General features: G+C 46.8%; 1 protein-coding gene across 1 annotated transcript in view; it reads right to left on the reverse strand.

Annotated features, from left to right (window-relative positions):
- Positions 1 to 23,607, reverse strand: part of SLC22A3 (solute carrier family 22 member 3) — a 37,674-nt gene extending 14,067 nt beyond the window's left edge. Inside the window, exons 1-5 of the mRNA XM_068400160.1 lie at positions 23,190 to 23,607; positions 9,885 to 9,988; positions 7,855 to 8,009; positions 1,416 to 1,581; positions 251 to 368 (exon numbers count right to left, since the gene is read on the reverse strand). Coding sequence (XP_068256261.1) covers positions 251 to 368; positions 1,416 to 1,581; positions 7,855 to 8,009; positions 9,885 to 9,988; positions 23,190 to 23,603 — 957 coding nt within the window. The 5' untranslated portion in view covers positions 23,604 to 23,607. The remainder of the gene's footprint in view (positions 1 to 250; positions 369 to 1,415; positions 1,582 to 7,854; positions 8,010 to 9,884; positions 9,989 to 23,189) is intronic.
- Positions 23,608 to 23,849: the final 242 nt, after the last annotated feature.

The raw sequence follows: 23,849 nt of genomic DNA on the forward strand, positions 1-23,849 counted from the left end.
AGGAGTGTTGCAAATGAAAGACCTGAGCCATTGTTTTGCAAACTTCTTTTTTCAGCCCATGTCTTTCCAGTCAGTTCATTTTCACCCTCTTGCAATTAACAAAGTAGGTATGGGACTGACAACCTTGTTCTGGTGTGACACATCAAGAGTGTTGCCCATCATGTAAACAGAACACATTTTAACACAACTGAACATTCAAAAGATTAAGAAAGTTTAGGAAAAAACCTCTATCTCAAGCAGATGACAGTACCTCTGAGTAATGTGGCGAAAGATATTTTCCATTATGTTTTGCAATGTTGTGCATGATTTTTAATGCTTTCTCTCCCTTTTTGCGGGTCAGGAGCCAACGTGGAGATTCAGGAACCACCCTATAGGAACACAGAAGTCATAAATAGGAGTTTCGCCTTTTAACATCACAAGTAAACCGAAGTCCTTTGCCTTTTGCCTGTGTTAATACACAACACACTGATTTGTCAGTCTTTGGGAGACAGAAACTCTTTTATGGACTGCTTTTCAAGTCAGTCTCTGTAAAATATCTGATCTTTGTGGGCAAGAAAAAAGAAAATAGACTATATCAATACTCTGCAAAGCTGAAAAATAAGAAATCTAAATGGTATTTGCACAATGGATGTCAAAACTATGATAACCAACAAGCAAACAAGGTGCCTGTAGAACAGCAAGGAACAATGAAAGTCAACACCAAACACATGTAGTACCAAGCACAGGCAGACCAGGAAACTTCTAGCTGTATCAATATACGATAGACATACACACACTCAAATGTATACATATTTTATAAACTGAACACAAAGCAGTACCTACTGATCAGTGTTTCAGTTTCTGCTAGCCTAGGGTTAAGACGATTAACAATTTAAAAGTTCATGACAGACAATGTTTAAGGAAAAAACATGCAGGAAGAGCGTATGGGGTTAATTTTTTTGGATCCAGCCCACAGGATGGCTGCATTCCACTGGGACAGATGTTCACCACGGCATAGGGCTCTGCTTGCTCATTAGTTGCACTCCCCAACTCAGGGAACCTGTAGGGCAAGTTCAAGCTTGAACTGAGTATGTAATTAGAGGTAAAGGTAGTGTCCCACAGCTAATGGGAAAAGCAGGCTTTGGTGAAGTTAACCAGATAAACTGGCAGCCCCAGGCTAAGCAGGAGCAGAGCAGGGTTCTGTGAAGGGCTAGTTGTGACTGACGAGAGAGGCAAACCCTGGGCAGAAAAAGGCAAGTAACACGTGCCTGTGCTTCACTTTTAGCGGCGTTGAAAATGCCAAAATCAACAACATGCAAATATCTTCTTCCCAACCTGCATCATCTTGCGTATTGGAGACTTGGGACCACAGCAGAGGTCTCAAGGTGCTTGAATAGTGATAGCAATAATGACAAGAGCAATGATTGCAACACTACCAGTAGTAGAGCAGGAAGAGGAAGTTGGGCAGTGAAATGGCCAGCTGGATCCCCTGCCAGGTGGGAACCAAGTATGCAATTCCAGGGAGAATCATAATTCCCAGGGTGAAGAATATTTGAATCACAATTCCTATGATCCGCTGGTCAGAGCCAACGATCTCCGTCACTGAGGAGAAAGAAAGACAAAATAAACAACGTGGAAACAAACCTAATTGGAAAGAAAAATATTAGTGGTGGAACATAAGGAAGGATAGTGCTGTTATCAGGCCACAAGGCTATCTAGTGCAGTGTCTTGCCTTCAGCAGTGTAAGCATGCCACTGAGACTGTCCAGGGCAAGCATGGGTTACACCTCCTCATCAATTCACCTGTCATTTTTCAGCTAGAGGTGTTCCTGACTGGATGTTTACTAATGAATTAAATAGGGTCAGAACAGGGGTGTGAGACTGTGTCATGATCATGCTTAGTGGTAAATTGTTAGCATTCTTCCAAGCACAGTTTTGGCCCATGCCCCAGACTAGAGGATCCTCCAGGCAGGGGCTGCTCCCAGCAGGTAATATGGACAAGGCGTCTGTGGGGAAGAGAGTTTAGCCATAATATGCTGGTTGTTCTGAGAGTAAGGGTATGGTATGATCCACTGTTTGTTTTATTTATTAGAACAAACATAGCCTTTGCTGATTCTTTTTTTAATCCTTTGGTGGATTATTTTATACTGTGAATGTATCTAATCAATTCTGAAACCCATGTAAGGCCATATTTCAGGACATGAGATCCATAGTTGAGATGAGCAATGCATGAAGAAGTGTCTCTTTTCAAAACTGTCACCACTACCTAGACTTCAGAGTAAAAGCAGAGGGTTTTACCTTGGTTTATAATACACAGAAAACACTTCTTTTTCTTTAATTTTGCTAAAGAAGACACAATTTTACAAGTAATAGTGATTTGTTTCAGCTGGCAATGCAGAGACATGACACCATTATTATTTTTATTCAGTGTTCATCACATCTGCACGGCTCACAGGCAACTCTACTGCCTAAAGGTAGCTTCTCAGCACTGGCCCAGGAAGAGCTGGATTGTATGTAAAAGCAAAGAGAGGTTCTTGGGGAAGCCTGTTGTGATACTGAAGCCAGTAGCTTGGGAGATATATTAATGGCAACCATCTTCCTGGTGCAACTAAACCAATGATCTGTATATGCCTTTTAAAGATATTAGGTTGGTAAATACTCTAAGTGATCCCGGGACATCCCGGGAAGATCCTGCTGATCTTCCAGACAGGTGGGGAAGAAGCTGCATCCCGTAGTCTGAGGGGGATGAAGAAAGACTACAAGGCCCTAGGACGGTTGGTGAAAGAGTCTGGGGCACAAGTTGTTTTCTCCTCCCTCCTTCCATTTTCAGGTGATGACGTGGGATGGAATAGTAGGATTCTCTCTATTAATGCCTGGCTACGAGACTGGTGCTACAGGCAGGGCTTTGGGTTCTTTGATAATGGCTGGTTTTATAAGACACCAGGCGTGACGGTAATACATGTGAAAGGTTTATGTTGTAGGGGCAAAAGGGTTCTGGGACAGGAATTAGCAGGGCTCATTCAGAGAGCTTTAAACTAGATTCGAAGGGGGATGGGGTAGTAGCTGGGCTTGCACCACTGGGGCAACGCTCTAGTGTTGAGGCAGACCCGGAGGCCTCCCATCCCCCTGGGGTGAAATCGGTGTGCTCAGCTCGCTCCCTGAAATGCCTGTACACCAATGCGCGCAGCATGGGGAATAAACAAGAGGAGTTGGAAATCCGTGTTCGGTCGGGGGGCTATGATCTAGTGGCAATTACAGAGACTTGGTGGGACACCTCGCATGACTGGAATGTGGTCATGGATGGCTATGTCTTGTTCAGGAAAGACAGGCCGCTAAGGAGAGGTGGTGGAGTTGCTCTTTATGTGAGTGAGCAGCTAGAATGTATTGAGTTCTGTCCAGGGGCGGATCAGGAGCGAGTTGAGAGTTTGTGGGTGCGAATGAAGGGGCAGGCTGGCAGGGGTGATACTGTTGTGGGTGTCTATTACAGGCCACTGGATCAGGATGAGGAGGGTGATGAGGCCTTCTACAGGCAGCTGAGAGCAGTCTCGCAATTACAGGGCCTGGTTGTCATGGGGGATTTCAACTACCCTGATATTTGCTGGGAGGCCTACTCAGCCAGCCATCCTCAGTCCAGGAGGTTCCTCCAGTGCATTGATGATAACTTTCTGATGCAAATGGTGGATGAGCCAACTAGGAGAGGAGCGCTGCTGGATCTTATCCTCACTAACAAGGAGGGTCTGGTTGAAGAGGTGAAGGTTGAGGGCAGCCTTGGTTGTAGTGACCATGAGATGGTAGAGTTCAGGATCTCATGTGGCAGGAGCAGAATAGCTAGCAGAATCACAACCCTGGACTTCAGGGGGGCCAACTTTGGCCTTTTCAAGCAATTGCTAGGGGAAATCCCATGGGACAGGGTACTAGAAGGTAAGGGGACTCAAGATAGTTGGTTAGCATTCAAGGACTGCTTCTTCCGAGCTCAAGATCAGAGCATCCCAACAGGTAGGAAGTCAAGGAAGGGTACCAGGAGACCTGCATGGTTAAACAGGGAACTGCTGGGCAAACTCAAGTGGAAGAAGAGGGTGTACAGATCATGGAAGGAGGGGCTGGCCACTTGGGAGGAATATAAGTCTGTTGTCAGAGGATGTAGGGAGGCAACTAGGAAAGCTAAGGCCTCCTTGGAATTAAACCTTGCAAGAGAGGTCAAGGACAACAGAAAGGGCTTCTTCAAATACATTGCAGGTAAAGCCAACACTAGAGGCAATGTAGGCCCACTGATGAATGAGGTGGGGGCCCTGGAGACAGAGGATAAAAAGAAGGCGGAGTTACTGAATGCCTTCTTTGCCTCTGTCTATACTGCTGGAGGCTGTCCTGAGGAGTCCCGGACCCCTGAGGCCCCAGAAGAAGTCAGGATAGAGGAGGAATCTGTCTTGGTAGATGAGGGCTGGGTCAGGGACCAATTAAGCAATCTGTACGTCCATAAATCCATGGGCCCTGATGGGATGCACCCGCGAGTGCTGAGGGAGCTGGCGGAAGTCATTGCTAGGCCACTCTCCATCATCTTTGCTAAGTCGTGGGCAACGGGAGAGGTGCCTGAGGACTGGAGGAAAGCGAATGTCACTCCAGTCTTCAAAAAGGGCAAGGAGGAGGACCCGGGGAACTATAGACCGGTCAGCCTCACCTCCATCCCCGGAAAGGTGATGGAACAACTTGTGCTTGGTGCTGTCTCTAGGCACATCAAGGATAGGGGGATCATTAGGGGCACTCAGCATGGCTTCACCAAGAGGAATTCATGCTTAACCAACTTGATAGCCTTTTATGAGGATGTAACCCGGTGGATAGATGATGGTAAAGCTGTGGATGTGGTCTATCTCGATTTCAGTAAAGCATTTGACACGGTCTCCCACAGCATCCTCGCAGCTAAACTGAGGAAGTGTGGTCTGGATGATCGGGTAGTGAGGTGGATTGTGAACTGGCTGAAGGAAAGAAGCCAGAGAGTGGTGGTCAATGGGACTGAGTCCAGTTGGAGGCCTGTGTCTAGCAGAGTCCCTCAAGGGTCGGTACTGGGACCAGTACTATTCAATATATTCATTAATGACTTGGATGATGGAATAGAGTGCACTGTCAGCAAGTTCGCTGATGACACAAAACTGGGAGGAGTGGCTGACACACCGGAAGGCTGCGCAGCCATTCAGAGAGACCTGGACAGGCTGGAGAGTTGGGCGGGGAGAAATTTAATGAAATATAACAAGGGCAAGTGTAGAGTCCTGCACCTGGGCAAGAACAACCCCATGTACCAGTACAAGTTGGGGGCAGAGCTGTTGGAGACCAGCGTAGGGGAAAGGGACCTGGGGGTCCTAGTGGACAACAGGATGACCATGAGCCAGCAGTGTGCCCTTGTGGCCAAGAAGGCCAATGGCATCCTGGGCTGTATTAGAAGGGGTGTGGTCAGCAGGTCGAGAGAGGTTCTCCTCCCCCTCTACTGTGCCCTGGTGAGGCCGCATCTGGAATATTGTGTCCAGTTCTGGGCCCCTCAGTTCAAGAAGGACAGGGAACTGCTAGAGAGAGTCCAGCGCAGAGCCACGAAGATGATTAAGGGAGTGGAACATCTCCCTTATGAGGAGAGGCTGAGGGAGCTGGGTCTCTTTAGCTTAGAGAAGAGGAGACTGAGGGGGGGACCTCATTAATGTTTATAAATATGTAAAGGGCAAGTGTCATGAGGATGGAGCCAGGCTCTTCTCAGTGACATCCCTTGACAGGACAAGGGGCAATGGGTGCAAGCTGGAACACAGGAGCTTCCACATAAATATGAGGAAAAACTTCTTTACGGTGAGGGTGACCGAACACTGGAAGAGGCTGCCCAGAGAGGTTGTGGAGTCTCCTTCTCTGGAGACATTCAAAACTCGCCTGGACGCGTTCCTGTGTGATATGGTCTAGGCAATCCTGCTCCGGCAGGGGGATTGGACTAGATGATCTTTCAAGGTCCCTTCCAATCCCTAACATTCTGTGATTCTGTGATAAGAGTAGATCCCTGAAGGGATTTAGATGGAATCACTCTCTCTAAGGATTAAGCACCTTGCTTAGGGTTGTGGTAATACACTGTCCTTCAGGATGCTGTATCTCTGACCTTTCCCTTAAGTCAGACAGTCTGATCTGAGCATTGAATAACATTCCTTTCTGTTAAAACTTGGCCATTTTAAGGAAGCCATGGGTCTTTCATAAAACATTTTGCGTGTTAGAGAACTTGCCAAGGTTTTAGGATAAGATCTCAGTTTAAAATTAGGCCATGTGCTTGGAAGTGATGTGAAAAGCAGATTCCAGCCTTTTCACTGGATCTTGGACCTGAGCTGCTTAGCAGTGCAACTTTGCCCAGAAAAATTAGGTGCTTCTGGGCTTTAGAAGCTGAGAGGGCTAGGCAGGTATGTTTGCACATACATCACCACAGTGTCCCTAGGTCTCACTGTAACTGTTTACATCTGGTTGCAATTCTGCTCTCACTCATGTAAATGCCACTAGGAATTTAAAAAAATTGTCATTGGCCTCACAGACTACAGTGATGATACAAATTTTTGCACTGTTATCACTGTGGTTTGGGTTATCACAGTAGATTAGTGAATGGCTGATCTTCATTTTCAGTAAATCTGACATCTAATCTCTAGTAGGATGCTTTCCTCAATGCCATGCTATGTCATGCTCTAGAGAGGAGTTTCCCTTTATGAACCTGGCCGTCATTCAAGATGCCACAACAATACCCTTTTCTCATTAAAAGTATGCTGCTTATGCAAGGAGCTGCATCGCTGGGCCATGACTATAGCCTATCAAACAGTCTGGATCCCTGCTGGTTTGATGCTATTTATAAAAAAACCTTGCATTCCGTTTCCTTTTTCAGGAAATAATAACCCTAATATGGACCCTGCTGTATGATGTGTCCAGCCTGGCACTAAGCCAAGCCTCCCAGCTAAAGAATGAGGAGCAGCTATCCAAGCATCTGCCCTCTCAGTGCAGAAAAGCAGTTAACTCCTCTGAGCATCTGTGGAAGATGTTCAGACTTTGCCAAAGTTAATCATGTATCCTGTTTGATTTGAGGCTTGTTCTGTGGATTTTGATCATCTTGGTGATCTTCTGTATAATAAGAAAGCCTTTATATATGCACATTCTACCCTTCCACCTCTTAATTATTTATTTATGTTAGTCCCTCCCCATCGGAGTCCATAGATTAGGTAGCCATAAAATTCCTCAGATAGATAACATCAACAAAGTGTTGCATTGCTACTGAATTGCCCATGGACAGCTGCCCACAGGCATATTCAGATATCACAGTGATGGGTACAAAATGAGAGCCTGGACAGTTCTGAAGGACATGTCACTCTTGTTAGCCTGCCCTCATGTGTTACTTCTTCCTCACTCTTCTCCATGGGATCCTGTGAGGTCAGGAAGGCATGTACATTGCTACTCATTTCCATCTCATATCAATGCTGAGTAAAGGAAAGACTTTGCACTTGCTGCCACTCTCAGAGGCCACTTCTGTACCAGTAAATTATCAGACATTGCCAGGTAAGGAAACGTTATACTGTTTAGCTGCTAGAAAGATCCCTAGCACCATCTGGACAAAGACCAGTGACTGCTTCCCCAAAACATCCAGTTCAGGCATGAACCCAGACCATGGATGATGCCAAGTTACAATTTGCATGCAGGTACCTTGTCTTGGAGGACAAATGCATTAACTAGGATGGGCTTGGGTTATTCGTTGTCTGCTGATCACAGGACCAGTTCTTTGTTCCCCAAAATAAATATTATCAAGAGCAGACATAGCCAGACTCCTTGTCCTTCAAAAATCCCTCACTTTTCCTAACCAGAGAAGAAAGAAGATAACAGCTCTCACCAATCACGTAGCATGTCATCCACGTTCCCTTGCCAAATACACCTTGGAGAAAACGGAAGATCAAAAATACAGTAAAGTTTGGTGCGAATGCCACTATGATACCACATATCCCAACCCCGAGACAGGAGAGCAGGTAGATGAGGATTCTGCCATATCTGTCGAAAAAGGAAAAGAAAGTGAAAATCATGAAAAGACACAAAGGATCTTTTTTCTGGCATCTCATTCTAATGCTAGATCTGAAAATACCTTTTTGAGACTGGTCTTGTTCTAAAGGGAGGCTGCCTGAAGCTTTGTCACATTGGCCCTTGCAGTACAGGACTCTTCTCCCTGTGGTGGTAGTTATCATTGCCTTTATGTCAGCAATTTTAAAACTGGATGTCCTCACCAGACACCCTTTTATTTTAGAAAACAATTTGTCTCTTTTTATCTAAACTATGGCCCATATGTTACAGTTCAGATTTTTGATGCAGTTGAAATAAGGGCAACTTGTGTTGGGGATTTCTGTTTTCACAAATTAGTCACCTAATAGTAATTATAGCCAGCTCTGTGAAAGTAAGTGATTTCTTCTTTAATTACTTTATGTGATTTTCCAGTAAGCCATAATTCCAAAAAACACTGCAAGAAAACTTCCCTGTAGTTTCATGGCAACTGTGTTCTTGGAACACAAATAGGATTTCCATTTTGCTCTCTTCTGCATTGTTATTGTACCTGTTTTAAGAAGAAGAAACTGTGAAAACTGGTGTAGCTGTTTATCTTAACAAAAAGTATTTGAGAGAATATTTGTGTGTTCATTTTGTTCAAAAGGTTTCATGAGAAGAATTTATACGGGACAAAAATCAGGGTATTTTCAACCAGGTCCGTTCTTTTGAGTGCTGTCAAGGAGACAAAAGTCCACTGGTCTGGCTGCAGCACATTCTCCAGTGCTATCAACGTGCAACATTCATAGTTGTATGGTTACATTATGCTCAATACGCAAGTACTCCTAGACATATTATTTTATTTAATAATTAACTGTAATATCTTTACTCTTACACACACTTAATGTGCTAGTATTACAACTGCCCAGACAGACACTGAGCAGAGGTATCTTAAGTTAGTCAGTGCCATGGCATCTCTTCTACCCTGCTTTATCCTTATGATTATATCCCTTGGAAAGATCAGGTTTTCCTTAAAAGTATTTTTGCTTGCTAGTTCAAAATTTGTTATCTGAGATGATATTCAAGATAATTCTGTAAGTATTCCTTCCTACAAAAATTTGTATTTTAAGTTATTAGTATTATTACAGATACAAAGAAAAATAAAACAGGCAGAAAGAATGTATTTTATGAACTGAAGAAATGTACTGTGCCAGTGAAATGGTCAGTGGTGCTCTCAGCCAATGCATAGGTTAACTACCATTAATTATAAGCACAAACCAGACTCCCTCCTTTACTCTAAGAGTAAGGCAGAACTTATGGGAGCTCCCCGCTCCAGGATAGGTCAGCTGCTCAAATCTCAATATCACCCATATCTTTTTCCTGGTATTCATCCAGCTCTAACATAGTTGAGGACTGGCTGGAGGGACCTACGACCTCGGTGGTAAGTGTATGAGTCCAGTCTGTGAATGGAGAGAGTTACCATACTGAGTCCCTTCCTTCTTTCCTTGAGTAGCTGCTTTCTTCATCAATGGCACCCATTAAGTATTCTCCACTAAACATCAGTCCATAAAACTCCTCTGAATGCTTCCGTTTCATTTCTGTGTCCTTCTTCCCTTCCTGGGTTCAGTTGTGCAGAGAAAACATTGGAAACTATGAGAAAAGCTCTTTTGATGACATTCTAAAGTCCAAACAGGATCAGGCAGTACCATTGCATGAGGTTTCCAGCCCAAAAGGAAGTGAAGATTACATTGGCTGGGTTTTGTTAACCCAGGCTAGGAATGTTTATCCAAAGCGAATTAAACCTCCAAAGTGTTGACGCATGTTTATTGCAGGTGACGCTATAACTGATTTCACCTCCAAACAAATCAAGGGACAGCAGCGTTTACACAGTACCTGTCTGCGGCATAGCCCAGGGTGAACGCGCCGGCCAGAAACCCCAGATTGAGGATAGCCTGTGAGAGATCCAGCATCCAGGCATTGCTGCACACAAGGTTATACTGCGGGAACAAGGGAGAGGCATAAACACCCTAGGTGGGTCATCATCATCCTCAGGGCAAAACGTTACAGAAACTGCATAGAGCTGGGTGGCAAGGGGAAGGGGAAGGGGAAGGGGAAGGGGAAGAGGAAGGTAAAGGGGAAAGGGAAGGGGAAAGGGAAGGGGAAGGAGAAGAGCAAGAAAAAAAGGAAGGGGCAGTTCAAATGTGCTTGTTCAACAGCAAGAACCAGTGGGCCAGGGAAGTGCAGCCATAGCTAGCACTCTTCAAGCTATCGTGAAGAGAGAGGGAGAGCTCCTCCTTGCCAAAGGATGCTGTGTTCCGTACATCAGTTGTCCAGATATGGAAAGGAAATCGCTCTTTTGCAAACCAAACACAACACTGTTAAATACGTTGCCAAGGCAAAGCCTTGACTTTGTTTAGTGCAGAATAAGGGTGCACAGCTATAGCCAATGAAAACATCAGCTTATTGAAATGGCTTAATCATTTCTCTTAGTGCTTTCTAGATAAAAGCAAAAACATGTCATCTCTGAGGAAACCAAAAACATATCTCAGATTAATTTCAGACACATTGAATATGTATTTTCTTGGTGTAGCTTTCCCAGACTTTTCTATTCCTTGTACTGCAGTAGCCTTAGCTCCCTAACTTGACGGTGCATATCTGAAGAATTCATTAACAGGGATGGGGATGGGTAGGAGTGAAGGGAAGAGGGAAGAGGGGGAGAGGAAGGAAGACAAAGACTAGGAGTTAAAAATAAAATGAAACTAAAAATAAAGTAGTTATCCAGACAGCATGCCATTGGAAATTACTTTAGATGTTCTTTGAGAATAAAGAAATACCAACCACTGCCTGCCAAGTTCTGCAGACCTTCTGGGAGTCGAGAAGTTTCTATACCTGGGGTAACCTTAGGAAACCTTAGGAACAAAGCAGCTTCAGGACCAAGGGAAGCCACAGACAACAGCAGCTGCCACCATTTACCCTAGAGAGGCCTTTTTGCTTTCAGGCATGAGCTGTAAGAAATCTTTTCATCGTTAACAAGGTGCTGGTTGCTGAAGCACACACAGTGTGTCACGTTTGTGTTCACCACCACAATGTCTAACATGAACCTCCCCTGGTGCGGCTTGAGGCTATGCCCTCTAGTCCTGTTGCTAGTTGCCTGGGAGAAGAGGCCAACCCCCGACCCCGCTACAACCTCCTTTCAGGTAATTGTAGAGAGAGATAAGGTCTTCCCTCACCCTCCTTTCCTCCAGGTCCTTTCCAACCAAAATGATTCTATGATTCTATGACTCTATTCTTCATTTTTTAAAATGAAACTCCTCAGTTTTTGTTCCAAATGTACTATTAGCACTGTCACTGACAGTAACTACAGCAGAATCACTGTTGTTAGTTATGATGATTTTACTGGAAGTCCAGGATTTGGGTTTCTTTGTAGCTTTTTGTTTTTCTTGAAGCCACAGGTCTGGGAATTTTGTGACTGAGAACTGCAATTTCCAGCTCTCACAACTGTGAAGGAAAACTTGGCTTGTAACCTCATAGGTCACCAGCCTGATAGATATCCCACCCCCACTGACTTTAAACAAAGTCATGGTTTTGATGTCAACCTTGTTACTCTGGGGACCCTGGCTGGCCACCTTTCAGCCAAGCCAGGCCATCAGCATCTGTCTTCCACTTCTGTAAATCTTGAGCAGGAGCTGCATAAACCTCAGCTTCCTCTGAGAGGAATAAAACCTGCTCTTAGCTGTCATACTCAAGGGCTATTGCAATGCTTTCCTAAAATAGCCTGAACATAGAGCAGCACTTTCAGACTTTGAACACTGCTTAACCTCTTGCTTCTTGAAACTATAACAACCCTGACAAATATTATCAAAAGATACAGCTTTGGAAAGCAGAGTTTTTTCATGAGAACAACCATTAGAAGAAGATTTTAGAAGGCAATGCAACTGACTGTGCTGATGGCACAGGCTGGGGCTCTTGGAGGAGCATCCAAAGCTGCCTGTACAGGGCAATACAGCTTACCAGAGAGCTAAAAACTAGCTACGAGAAAATATTGTCTTCAAAAGTGTGCTACTGAAGTGTAACAGAAAAGGAAACAATCACATGAAGAGACAGGCAGACAGGGCAAGCTGGAAGTGCGGCTTCACGTGAGCTCAGGGAAACCTCTCTGACTTAGCCAGAGCTGTACTCAGATACCTCACAGGACACGTGTCTGGTGCAGGTCCCGCAGCCAGGGCCCATGCTGGACACACTGGCACTGCCATGTATGCGCCAAGGGGACCATCTGGACAGCTGATGGACTTGTTATGTTCATGAAGAGGTGTATACATTGCCTGGTCGGTGGGTGCTGGCACGGCTCCTCTGGCCAGCATGGCCTGCACTTCGGGTGCAGGTGATACAATCAGGTGCTGAATGTCACTGCTCAGCTGAGTTTTCACACCACACAGGAACAGTTCTCCTGGGACCTCAAAGCACAGCACAGGTCTTTCACTCTCCTTACCTGTCTCATCACACAGCTGCACTCTTCCCTGTGTGTTTTTGGTCAGACAAGTGCCAGCGGAGAGACCCCATGCTCTGCTGGGCAGGTGACGGCTCTAGTGAGAGCTCAGAGCCCAATGACATGGACTGTTTTAAAAAATGCTCTGTTATTTCATGCTGTCTCCCACTGGCGGCTTCAGAGCTGGCTGTGGTACGCTGGCTTTTTGCAGCCATTTACAGCGATGGAGAGTGACAGAGGCTAGCTTCAACCTGCATCTGTGCTCCAGCTCTGAACACTGTTTAACACGAATATTTGCACCATTATTTCCTGCTTCCAGCAGACGCTTGTGGAGTGACCTTGGGAGAACCATTCCCCAGAGAGGCAGAAAGGAGCCCTCACACCTCTCTCCTAGCAGTCCCCAGGAATAACGGAGAGATCCAAGCCCGTTGTCTGCAGAGTGAGTCGTCTCCCAGGGAAGGTTAAGATCACTCAGCACCTCGCAAGCGGCTTGGCTCCTTGAAAGAACAAAACCTTGGAGAGGAATACCAGGCTGATTGATAGATCAGCAGGGATGGCTTCATACAGGACCAGGTTTAAGACCCCTTCACAGAATTGCCCGAGTCAGAGAACAAAAAGTCCTCCAACACTTGCAATTACTCTTGAAGAAGATGGTCATGAGAGAGGACTCCCCTTCATAAGCCAAAACAGCTGAGGAGAGAATGGGGAAGGGAGTAAGAGCATTATTGCCTCTCCAGGAACATCAATAAATTAGTGTGAGAACAAAATTTAAAAGTGTGTGTAATAACAAAACTGTTAAAGCAATGTCAAAATGAGATGGCACTCACATGGGCCTAAAATCTGTAAATAAAAACATTGTAGATCACTTCAAATCCGCACACCCCTAATTTCAGTTGTCGATTTCGGAGACCAAGCCCCAAATTTCTAACACCTATAAGCTGCACTGGGATTGCAGCTCTCCCCGAGCGGACACACCAGGTTCCCCAAGGCCCTGGAGGCTGTAGCAGCAGCCTAAGTGACGGCAAAGGGAGCTCTGGCGGCGGCAGCAGCGCCGGACAGGTGGGTGCCCCTGGGAGGAGAAGCGTGCTTCACTGCGGAGCCACTCTCCTGGGAAGGGCACCTGCCCTTCGAGGAGCAGAGGGAAAGCTACAAATGTAGCTGAGGAGCTCAGCTCCCAGGGTGGTGGTGGGTGGCTGTGCTGGGCAGCTCCGGAGCCATGTCCAGGCAAGCAGCCAGCCTGCACAGGGCTGCCAGGAGGGACCAGACACAGCGCGTGCTGCAGGCGCTGCCCTTCAGGGTTTATACTTCTGCTCCGTTTTCAAAGGGTGTATGTATTTTTTAAATAATTTGATCCCTCTTTACTGTAAACAGGCAATGAATAAGCTGTCATGAAAGAGGGCAGGAGAACGAACGCATGCCAGAAAGAGAGAGGGAAAAATATCTTTACCGGAGAGGACTCTTTCATCTGAACAACAATTACAGATGATTTAGGTGGCACCTGAAACTAGCTCTTGGCTAACAATATGGTCAAATATTTTGCATATTCTGAGAAATAGGAAAATACAGAAAACTTCTAAGAAACCATGAGCTCTTTCTGAAGAAATTAGTGACAATATGCAACTGTACTCTCCGAAGTTAGTCCTGCACTTTATTATTTTCCACGTATTTAAATAACTTCTGGTACAGATAAGCATTCTCAGACCTTTTCTGTTTGCTTGACGCAGCACCTAACATTTAAGTCATCACCCTGCTAATGTCTTGCTTTTCGTTTGCAAACATAACCTTTAGAGGACAATGTAACCTTTAAAAGAGAATTGTACACCATGAAGAGACCTTTTTTTGATCCAAGTCGCCTGTCAGACCCACATCACCACTTCAGCTGTGACCTGGTTTGGTCATGCCTGATAGTTATCCCCCTCTGCATCACTCGGAGGAAAAGCATCTGCATCTTTTTATCCAGGATTTCAGCCTGTCTCCAGTTAGCCAGTAGTCATAGAATCAGAGTCATAGAATGGTTTGAGTTGGAAGGGACCTTGAAGATTATATAGTTCCAACCCCCCTGCCACAGGCAGGGACACCTTTCCGCTAGACCAGGTTGCTCAAAGCCCCATCCAACCTGACCTTGAACACTTCCAGGGAGGGGACATCCACAGCTTCTCTGGGCAACCTGTTCCAGTGTCTCACCACCCTCATAGGAAACAATTTCTTCCTAATATCTAGTTTAAATCTACCCCCTTTCAGTTTAAAACCATTCCCCCCTCATCCTATCACTACATGCCCTTGTAAAAAGTCCCTCTCCAGCTTTCCTGTAGGCCCCCTTCAGGTACTGGAAGGCTGCTAGAAGGTCTCCCCAGAGCCTTCTCTTCTCCAGGCTGAACAGCCACAACTCTCTCAGCCTCTCTTCATAGGAGAGGTACTCCAGCCCTCTGATCATCTTCGTGGCCCTCCTCTGGACTCCCTCCAACAGCTCCATGTCCTTCTTATGTTGGGGCCCCCAGAGCTGAACACAGTACTCCAGGTGGGGTCTCACAAGAGCAGAGCAGAGGGGCAGAATCAGCTCCCCTGACCTGCTGGCCACGCTGCTTTTGATGCAGCCCAGGATAGGTTTGGCTTTCTGGGCTGCAAGTGCACGCTGCCGGCTCATGTTGAGCTTCTCACCAACCATCACCCCCAAGTCCTTCTTCTCCGGGCTGCTCTCAATCCATTTTCCTCCCAGCCTGTACTTGTGCTTGGGATTGCCCCTACCCATGTGCAGAACCTTGCACTTGACCTTGTTGAATTTCATGTGGTTTGCATGGACCCATCTCTCAAGTGTGTCAAGGTCCCTCTGGGTGGCATCCCTTACTCTCCCAAAACATCTCCCATGTCCGTTGCCAGCAGCCTCCACAAAAGGGAGTGGAGTGGTGCCTCCTCTCTGTTTCTGAACAGTCATATGCCCGTCCATGCATAGGCTGATGTTTATATTCCTACCACACAGGCTGCTCCTATGCCAGGAAGATGCAGTCCATGTTGTGAGGAGCTCACCACCCAGGAACACTTCCATGCTAATGTCCAGTGGCATCAAGAAGCAGAAGAGATATCCCTGTTAGTAACAATCTCCCACTGTGAGAAATAGGAGATCCCATTCCATGAAACTACACATTCTTCTCATACCATACCAAAAAAATCACAGCATATGGTCTTTAAATGTCACAGACTACCCTCCTGTGATCCCACTTGGTTTCCAGAATTGGTAACACTGAGAATCAAAAACTCTAGGGCTCTCTATTGGTCTAGACCACAGCTGTCTGACTTTGGTTTTCTTTGTTTTTTTCCTGAATGTTTCAGTTTGGCATCTCCAGGGAAGAAGTACTATAGCTCACATCAGTTGAAAATAAGCTGCAGAAGACATGTGAGACCAGTGGCTCATTGCTAAGCATCACACAACCCTCAGCAAGCTGGCACCCAACTGAGATTTTCATTCAGAAGCATCACCTCTATGGCTGCAACAGTACAACCCTGTTGCTCCTGCAAAATTTGGGACACATTCTGGAGAAACAGATGTTGGGGTGAGCAGGGCTTACCTTCCAGTCCTTCCTGTGCATTTGTAGGTGTCTCTGTCCACAGTGTCCTCATTGTGCATGTCTATGCCAGGAAGTAAACATTTCTGCTTTCACTTGAATAAGCTCACCCAGGATAGCACAGCAGAAAGGGAATGTCATCATGTCCCCCTTCCTCCATAGACTTGAAATTTAATTGCTAAGACATTTACTGCAGTGTGGGGGGAAGGATATGTAAAAGGAAAGGAAAACTTCGGGTTTTTTTGCTCCTGATCTTAAGCCTATTTGTTGACCTGTATAGCGTTGGCTATACCTAAACACTGTTAAAACCTAGCTAGCCAGCTCCTCATTGCAATCATCAAGCAGGTGAGCTAGCTCAGTTGGCCAGCTCCAGCTAAGAACACGTCCTCTTCCTTGGCATTGCCATGCTTCCTGCTAAGGCCCTGGCTGCACAAGTGCATGCACCCAGCACAACCCTGTAACTCATCTCTGCATTCAGGGCTGTGCTCGCCTGCATGGTTTCTGTCCGCTGTATGACAAAAAGCATTGTGTGCCTGAACATGGCCTCCTTCCATTTAGGGAACTGTCTAAAAAAGGTTGCACTGCCCAAATCGATAAACTATCCACATCTGCGCTCTTTTCCTCTTAGCCTTGGCAATGAGCTGCCATCCTGAGCAGAAGCAGGGCTGCCAACAGAGACAGGCAGCAAGAACCAGCTCCTTCAGGTCATCCCCTTCTGTAGTGCCCTTAACAGAGTGGGGAAAATCAGTCCCGTCTACCCTGACGACCTTGCAGTATGGACAGCCGTACACTCCTGCTTGGAAATACCTCCCTGTGATGAATGTTTTCCTACCCGCTAGAGGCTTGAACATCAATGCAAAATCCCAATGCAGATTTACAGTAACAGTGGTGTGGCTGGAAGGAACTATGCTGGTGCACTTTGCTGATCTCTAAAGCAGCAGCAAACCAGCTGTGTGAGATCTCCCTGGGAGAAGGAAGAGGTTTTGCACTGGGCCACTGTAGTTCATTAGTGGAGTAATCTTTATAGACAGGAGTGGCAACTGGCTGAGATGGAAAAAGAAGAAATGCTCGTACATGACTAATGATGGGGAAACACTGGGGCTGTGGCAACTGCTCATTTCTTCATAGCCTTGCAGAAGGCAAACTTTTTCCATTTTAGTTTGACATGCAGATTAACCGCAGACTTGTAATTCCTGGTACTTGAGAGGCCTTTATGCACCGAGCAAGTCCCAAAACACTTCAGCACACCTGTCCCTGCAGAAATGCATTACTTTAAATGACAACATGTCAGTAAAAGCTCCTCAAAATGTAGCAACTTTGAGCAGGAGTTTGGAAGCACTTTACTGACTGTTGCAATTAAATTTCAAAATGGTGGATGAAACTCTGGTCAATAAAGAGAGCTACAGTGATTCCTCAGCCCAATTAAAACAGCATTTTGAGAGCCCGCATACACATTTTAAGTGGCATTCATACAAGTGGACAAACAAAGTCTGGTTTATCCTTCCACTCCCAGTGACAAACAATTTAGGGCAATATTCATCATTTAAGGAAACCTGGGGAGATGCAGACTGTTGCCGCATGTTCCTTATTTGTTGCTGGGCAGCTCTTCTCTATCTCTTTTGCCCTCTGGGTTGTCAAATTGCTATCTTTCATGCACACTTACTGCAACAAAACACCCTGCAAGCACCTGCAGTGGAAAGGGAGAAATGACCATTTTTTTCTCTTTCTGTCAAAGCTTCTGTCAGAGTGCTCAGGGACTAAGCAAGGACAATGTCCTTCTCTGTGTCTTGTTTCAAGATGAGCACTTAACAGGACAAGTGGAGTCAGTCTTTACCCTGCTCATGGGGCACTGTGGCTCAAGACCTGAGGAACAGCTTAGCTCTGAAAGCTTTGGAGGTTTCTCTCCTGTGCACGGCCCAAGGCCCAGCTGGTACCTTTGCGTCCCTGCCACTCAGATCACCTGGGCTCACTGAGCCTCATAGGACAGAAGGCCTGTTCTGTCCTTTTCTTCATATGTCTAGCCATGGCCAAAGCAAGAGCGAGGCAGAGAAACTTACCATCTCCTAAAGGGGGGAAAACAGCAGCTGTCCTAAAAACAAGAAGAAAAAACAAGGCCCGAACACTCAGCCAGTACCAGCCGGCTCGATGGCAGTGACAGAAACATAGCCCCACTGCTGTAATCCATGCGAGGAACCGCTCCAGCCGCCTTCATACAGGGAAAGCTTAATTAGAGCTTCATAAGAAATTCAGAAACTGCTGCTCTCTCTGCTCCTCTGTCTGCCCTTTTTCCCTGTCCCTCTACTACTTAATATTAATCCTACCGTGACAGTGGAAATAGGACAGGGTACTGCCATGCCAATGACAATAATCATACTAGATCAACACTTTGAGGGTGAACTGTGTTGTTTATTGCCTTGGAGGAGGACAGCAAAAGGATCAGCTGCGCTTTCTCCACCCTGAGCTTGACTGACATGTTATCTCGTGCTCTGAGGGACAGTAAAAGCTGTGAGACAAACATTATTGCCTTGCTTACAGATTTCTCTGCAAACGCTGTCTGACTGTTATTTTCTGAGACAGCTGGCAAGCAGAGGAGTAAGAGATTTATTCCCAGCAGGTGCAGTAGGATATGTTCAGATGATCATTTGTCCACCTCAGACCTCACACTTTGGCAATAAATTGTTGCCAGGTCTCGAAATGACATCATCTACAGCATGAAGACTTGTTGCAGACAGGTCATATTGGAATCAGTCCCTTCTGCTGAACTCCTGCCAACAAAGGCTGCTAATAAGCCTAAAATATGCCAGCTGTGCTGTAGCTGCTGATGACCATGTAGACTTCCCTCTTCCTTTCATCCACCACCACAGGCCGTTCAACCTGCAGACACTATTGTAATTCATGCACATGCCTCTAAGAGTCGTCACTGCCAAAAATGTCTGAATAAAATGGCTATCACTTTGCAAACTACCACCAGCCGCCCTTTCGCAGAGTGCTAGACTTTCTCCACTGGGACAAAAGTACATAGTGCCAAACCCCAGCAGTATTAAAGGTCAGTGACTCAGTCTGCAGCACAGTTTCCTGAAGAAATTAGGTTTATTGACTTCCATATGTCCTGGGTACCGGTGTCCCTCATAAGGCTCACCAGCAGGACATGGCAACCAAGATGCTCCCTACCTCAAGTGTTAGGGAGTGCAGGGAGTGACCTGGGCTCCCTCCCAGGCTCCCTCCCAGACCCCTGGGCCAGAGCATAAGGCTGCGGCCCCTCTGGTCCACAGCAGCTCCCCCGCGGCACCCCTACTCTTCCTCCTCCTCCATCTGCTGTGCAGAAAGGTCATTCTTTCCTGCCCTCCTCTCCCTGTGAGAGGTGCTGCTGTCACCAGCCTTCCCTCCCAAGCAGTGCCAGCCACCTGCTACGACCAGCATCATTTCAGATGGCATCAGCTGGCACGAGCCAGGAATGGATTTAGCTCGATAATTACCCCCTCAGCCTCCCTCTCCACGCAAAATCTGAGAAGCCACTGGGTTCCTGTCCCGCCGCTGACGCACGCAGCTGTGTCTTCCAGTTTCACAGGGAGCTATACAAGACCTGCTTAGTTAAACAGGGAGCCGATTGCACCGGGGCCAATGTCCTCTGCTCAGATCCACCACCTGTGACACCATTGCGTCGGAGGGGTCACTGCCAAGTTTTACAAATAGCAGAGGACTTTGCTGATATCTCGAAACCTTTACATCATCCCAGCTCCAGTGTGCTCGACTCTAATTCAGGCACCACAGTGTTCAGCTGTGTGTGCAGCACCCGTGGACAACTCCTCTGATATGGATTGCCCTCACGGAAAAGCATAATCAAAAGCAATGGAGCACAGAGACCCTTAGGCATGTCACTGCAGAAGTAGGGACCTCCTCTCAGACCCCATTAGACATCAAAAGAAGATTTTACAAGGGAATCTTTAGCAGTGCTCTCTCGCCTGTTCCTAGACCAAGACAACTGGCTTTGCCATGTATTTTCTGTGATGATTTCTTAATAGGTTTTGCTCTTCTCCTCAAATGCTGAAGGAAGAAAGGCCTGGTACATTCACCCAGCACCCCGCTGTACCCCAGCACTGAGACTCAGGAGTCCTGCAGCAGCAGGTGATGCAGCAGGCACCCCAGGTACTGCTTACAAAGGAGTGGGTGCTTTTTATCAGTTCACATTCCCCCTTTTCCCTCTGCTTCCTTCTGCTGATGTTATTGTGAATGCTTTTGCAGAAGACAGCTATCTAAGATGAGAGAGCGGTCAGTGAGCAATACGCTCATCAGAGTGATGAAGTCAGGTACTGAAATACCATCCATTTCACAACTCCTCATGAATTGGACCCTCCAGCCGTATGATTTAGCTGCTTTAGGGTGCTCAGAACAGATTGCAATAGCCTGTGGTTTGGCTGCCAGACCTGCTCTGTGATATGACATCTTTTCCAAGCGAAGGCTTTACATGCCCGTATTTGCCCTCTGCCTTCCCTGTCACACTGCAAATCCACACAAGATCTGCACTTGCTGTAGGCCTGGAAGAAATCCTTCAGTATCCTGACTTTTTTTCTGCCCCTTCTCTCTCTTTTGCCTTGAACATGTGTCCTTCATATTGTCATGTAACTCATCCTTTTAATGTTGTCTCCCTGGTCACTTCCACTGCTGATTCAGCCAGATATAAAGTGCCAGAAATCTTTAGATAGTTGAAAGAAACAGAAACATTTCTGCACACACAGACAAAATGAAGCATTTACAAGTAGACACATGAGAAAAGACATCTTTGGTGAGCTGATTAAACAGAGCACAAATCTGCTTAAATTGAGTCATGATTTGTCAAAGCCTCATCTCAGCGAAAGCAGACTACATTAAATCTGGGATTTAAATTGTCTTTGCTGGACATATAATGCATTAATAAGATATCAAGCTCCTTTCAATAGCTGATCTCAAAGCAATTGAGCCACGACGTGCATGCCACAAGCTTCCTTTTTAGATCAAGAAACCGAGCCTCGTGAGATGTGATTTATCTGGCAAATGTTGCAAAACTGGGAACAGGACGCAAGTGCCACCAGTCACAGCCCAGCACCCTCCGGCCGAGGTGCACCCAGCCAACAAGAGTCCCTCTAGGAGCCACAGTGACACTGATGATGGGACCTGCTGCCCCAGCACAGGGGACAGACAGCCCCAGCCTGTTGCTACTTGCAGACTGTTACTCCCTGGTTTTCCCAGTATGCACCTTTGGGAGCACAGGTGGGAGTGCTTCCCCCAGCATCCCTCCATCCCTCCTCCCTCCCCTCAACCTGAGGGGTCTCCCCAGGAGAAGAGAGGAAGAAGGTGCAGATGGACAAGTTGTTTGTCAGAGAACATTGAACCTTTCACTCCCATTTATTACTGCAACATAAACACTGGTTTCATTTTCTCTTAACTGTACCCAGTGGCTCAGCATTGCTGGAAAATCACAGTGGCTTTGCTAGATACACAAATTGCTGCCATAAACGGACTCTGAGCACTATCCTATGGACACAACTTACATGCTTTCACCTGCAGCAAGGCTGAAGGGGAAAAAAAAAGAACAACAGAAGAAAAGGAATTTTCTATATTTTTATTTTTAAGCTCTGAGGGGAATGGCTAGCATAGACTGCCCAGGTAAAAGACACTGTGACCTAACTCCTCACAGCCCCGCAGCAGAGGTACCTCGGAGGCGGCAGCATAACCTTCCCACCATGGCCACCTCCAGCGGTTCACTCTGGAGCCAAGCTGCAGCTCCCAGGTAGCATTCCTCCGCCTGCCCACCCAGCCCTGGCTGCCACTGCCATCACGGGCAGAGATACGTCATTCTCAGGGACCACAATTTGACACCAGCTCCCTGCATGTCACTTGTGGCCCTCTGAGCAGCCTTGATTTCGGTGATCACACACAAAAGCCAGTTCTGAAGCTTTGCTCTAGGGCCAGCCGGGTGCTCTGATTTATCTTCTCCTGAGCATAGATCCTGGCTAAAACTTCTCAGGTCGGATGCAGTGCTCAGGGCACAAAGCTGCTGCTCTGAAGACCCTGAAGCCTGAGAGCAGATCCAGCAGCCTCAGCTGGATGGGGGAAGGATGGTGAATTGAGAGGTCGGGATAGGCACCACTTTTCAGTTCAGTGTTTGCTCAGGGCTTCGCCTGCTGTGCCCTGCTCCGTGTTTCGGCGGGCACGGCTCCAGCACAAGCACCAAGATAAAAACCACAGCAGGAGGCTCATGAGACAGTCAGGAGCCAGAGCCCACGGCTGTGCCGACACATTTTGCAGTGCACCTTGATGATTTTCTAGCCAGCCCCTCTAAGCACACTTCATATTTTTCATCACTGCATTGGTGACAGTTACTGTCAGGATGGCCTTAAAATACACACTCGTAGTGTGCAGCCTGTGTGCTGGAGCCAGACCACAGCACATCCAAGGTACGATTACAGATTACGCAGAGGATCTCCTAGGAAAGCATCTTAAATGGCCTTTTGCAGCCTCATTAAAAAGCCACTACAGTTGCCAGCACTTACCACAAGTGGGTAACAGTCTGCAGTTCTCCATCTGTGACATTTCAGGAAAAGCTGAATGATAGCTTTGGGAAAAAAATGTGTGTTTGTTTTTTTATCTTTAGCAAGCACAATCATTTCTGCTGAGTCCTGCCAGATCTCAGAAGGGCAGTCTGTCACCTTTTTTTTTTTTTTGTTACCTGCAGGCTTAAATGTTCAGTACTGGAAAGACAGGGAATGGATAATATACAGTGATCCAGATCATCAAGTGGTATCAGCTACACTTGGGGTCTACACCACCAAAGTTGCTAGCCCCAAATTGAGCACCAGAAGCCTCAGCTTGCAAGGACTTAGCTCCTTATTTTAATCTGACATTCCTTCTGCAACAGAGCAATCTGTGTGGGGTGTTTGGCTTTGCGTAGCTTTGGAGAACCACCCTCCAGATTAGCTCCCCTTTCCCTAAAAGTTCGACATTGACACTTGATCATACTCATTGTCCCAATTTTCCTGTGACTCAGAATGAAACAAATCCGGGAAGGAAAACCAGCCACCAAAGCATCGACCCTTGTGGCAGCAATCCCATTTTACTGCCGCAATCCCGCACTGGGACAAAAGCCACCGATTACAAGACGGGGATTTTCCTTACCTCGCTGACGATGGATGAGCGGGGCTGTTTATACACCCAGTTGTCGTGACATGCGATGAGCGGCAGGTTGCCCGTGCTGAGGTTGCCGTAGCGGGCGAGCGGGCTGGCGCAGCTGACAGAGGTGTCCCATGTGACGTCCAGCCTCTCGCACTCCCCGCTGGAAGACCCGTTCCCCGGGTGCAGGGGCAGTACCGTGAAGTTTTGTTCTTCTTCCAGCGTCCAGCCACATCGTTCACTTAATTCAGCTGCCCCAGGGATCCTGCACCAGTAGCTGTCGGGTGCTTGCCCAAGGAAAACCACGCTGGCAAACAGGAAAGAAAAAGTTACGCCTGTCTGGCAAAGGAGGAAAAAGACCCTCTTTTGAAATCTTCCAAATTCCCCAGCTTCCTTCAAAACCTCATCAAAAGATGGCATTATGTGAGGTGGTCTGTCCACTTGCAGCAACCCAAGAGATGGCAGAGTTTGCTTTCACACTTTGCATCGACCACTGGCACTTCCTATAAACGTGACGGTCTCTCCTCCCCTCGCTCTTCTAATGTGCACGCACACACGCACACACAGAGACACGCGGGTGTGCAGCACCGGTGGCATGAGCAGAGCTGGAACTAGGCGAAGCTGCAGGCAGGCACGCGAGCGCGCGCCCGAGCACACACGCGGAGG

The sequence above is a fragment of the Nyctibius grandis genome, chromosome 1 (genome assembly GCF_013368605.1).
Source record: "Nyctibius grandis isolate bNycGra1 chromosome 1, bNycGra1.pri, whole genome shotgun sequence".
Classification (NCBI taxonomy): domain Eukaryota; kingdom Metazoa; phylum Chordata; class Aves; order Nyctibiiformes; family Nyctibiidae; genus Nyctibius; species Nyctibius grandis.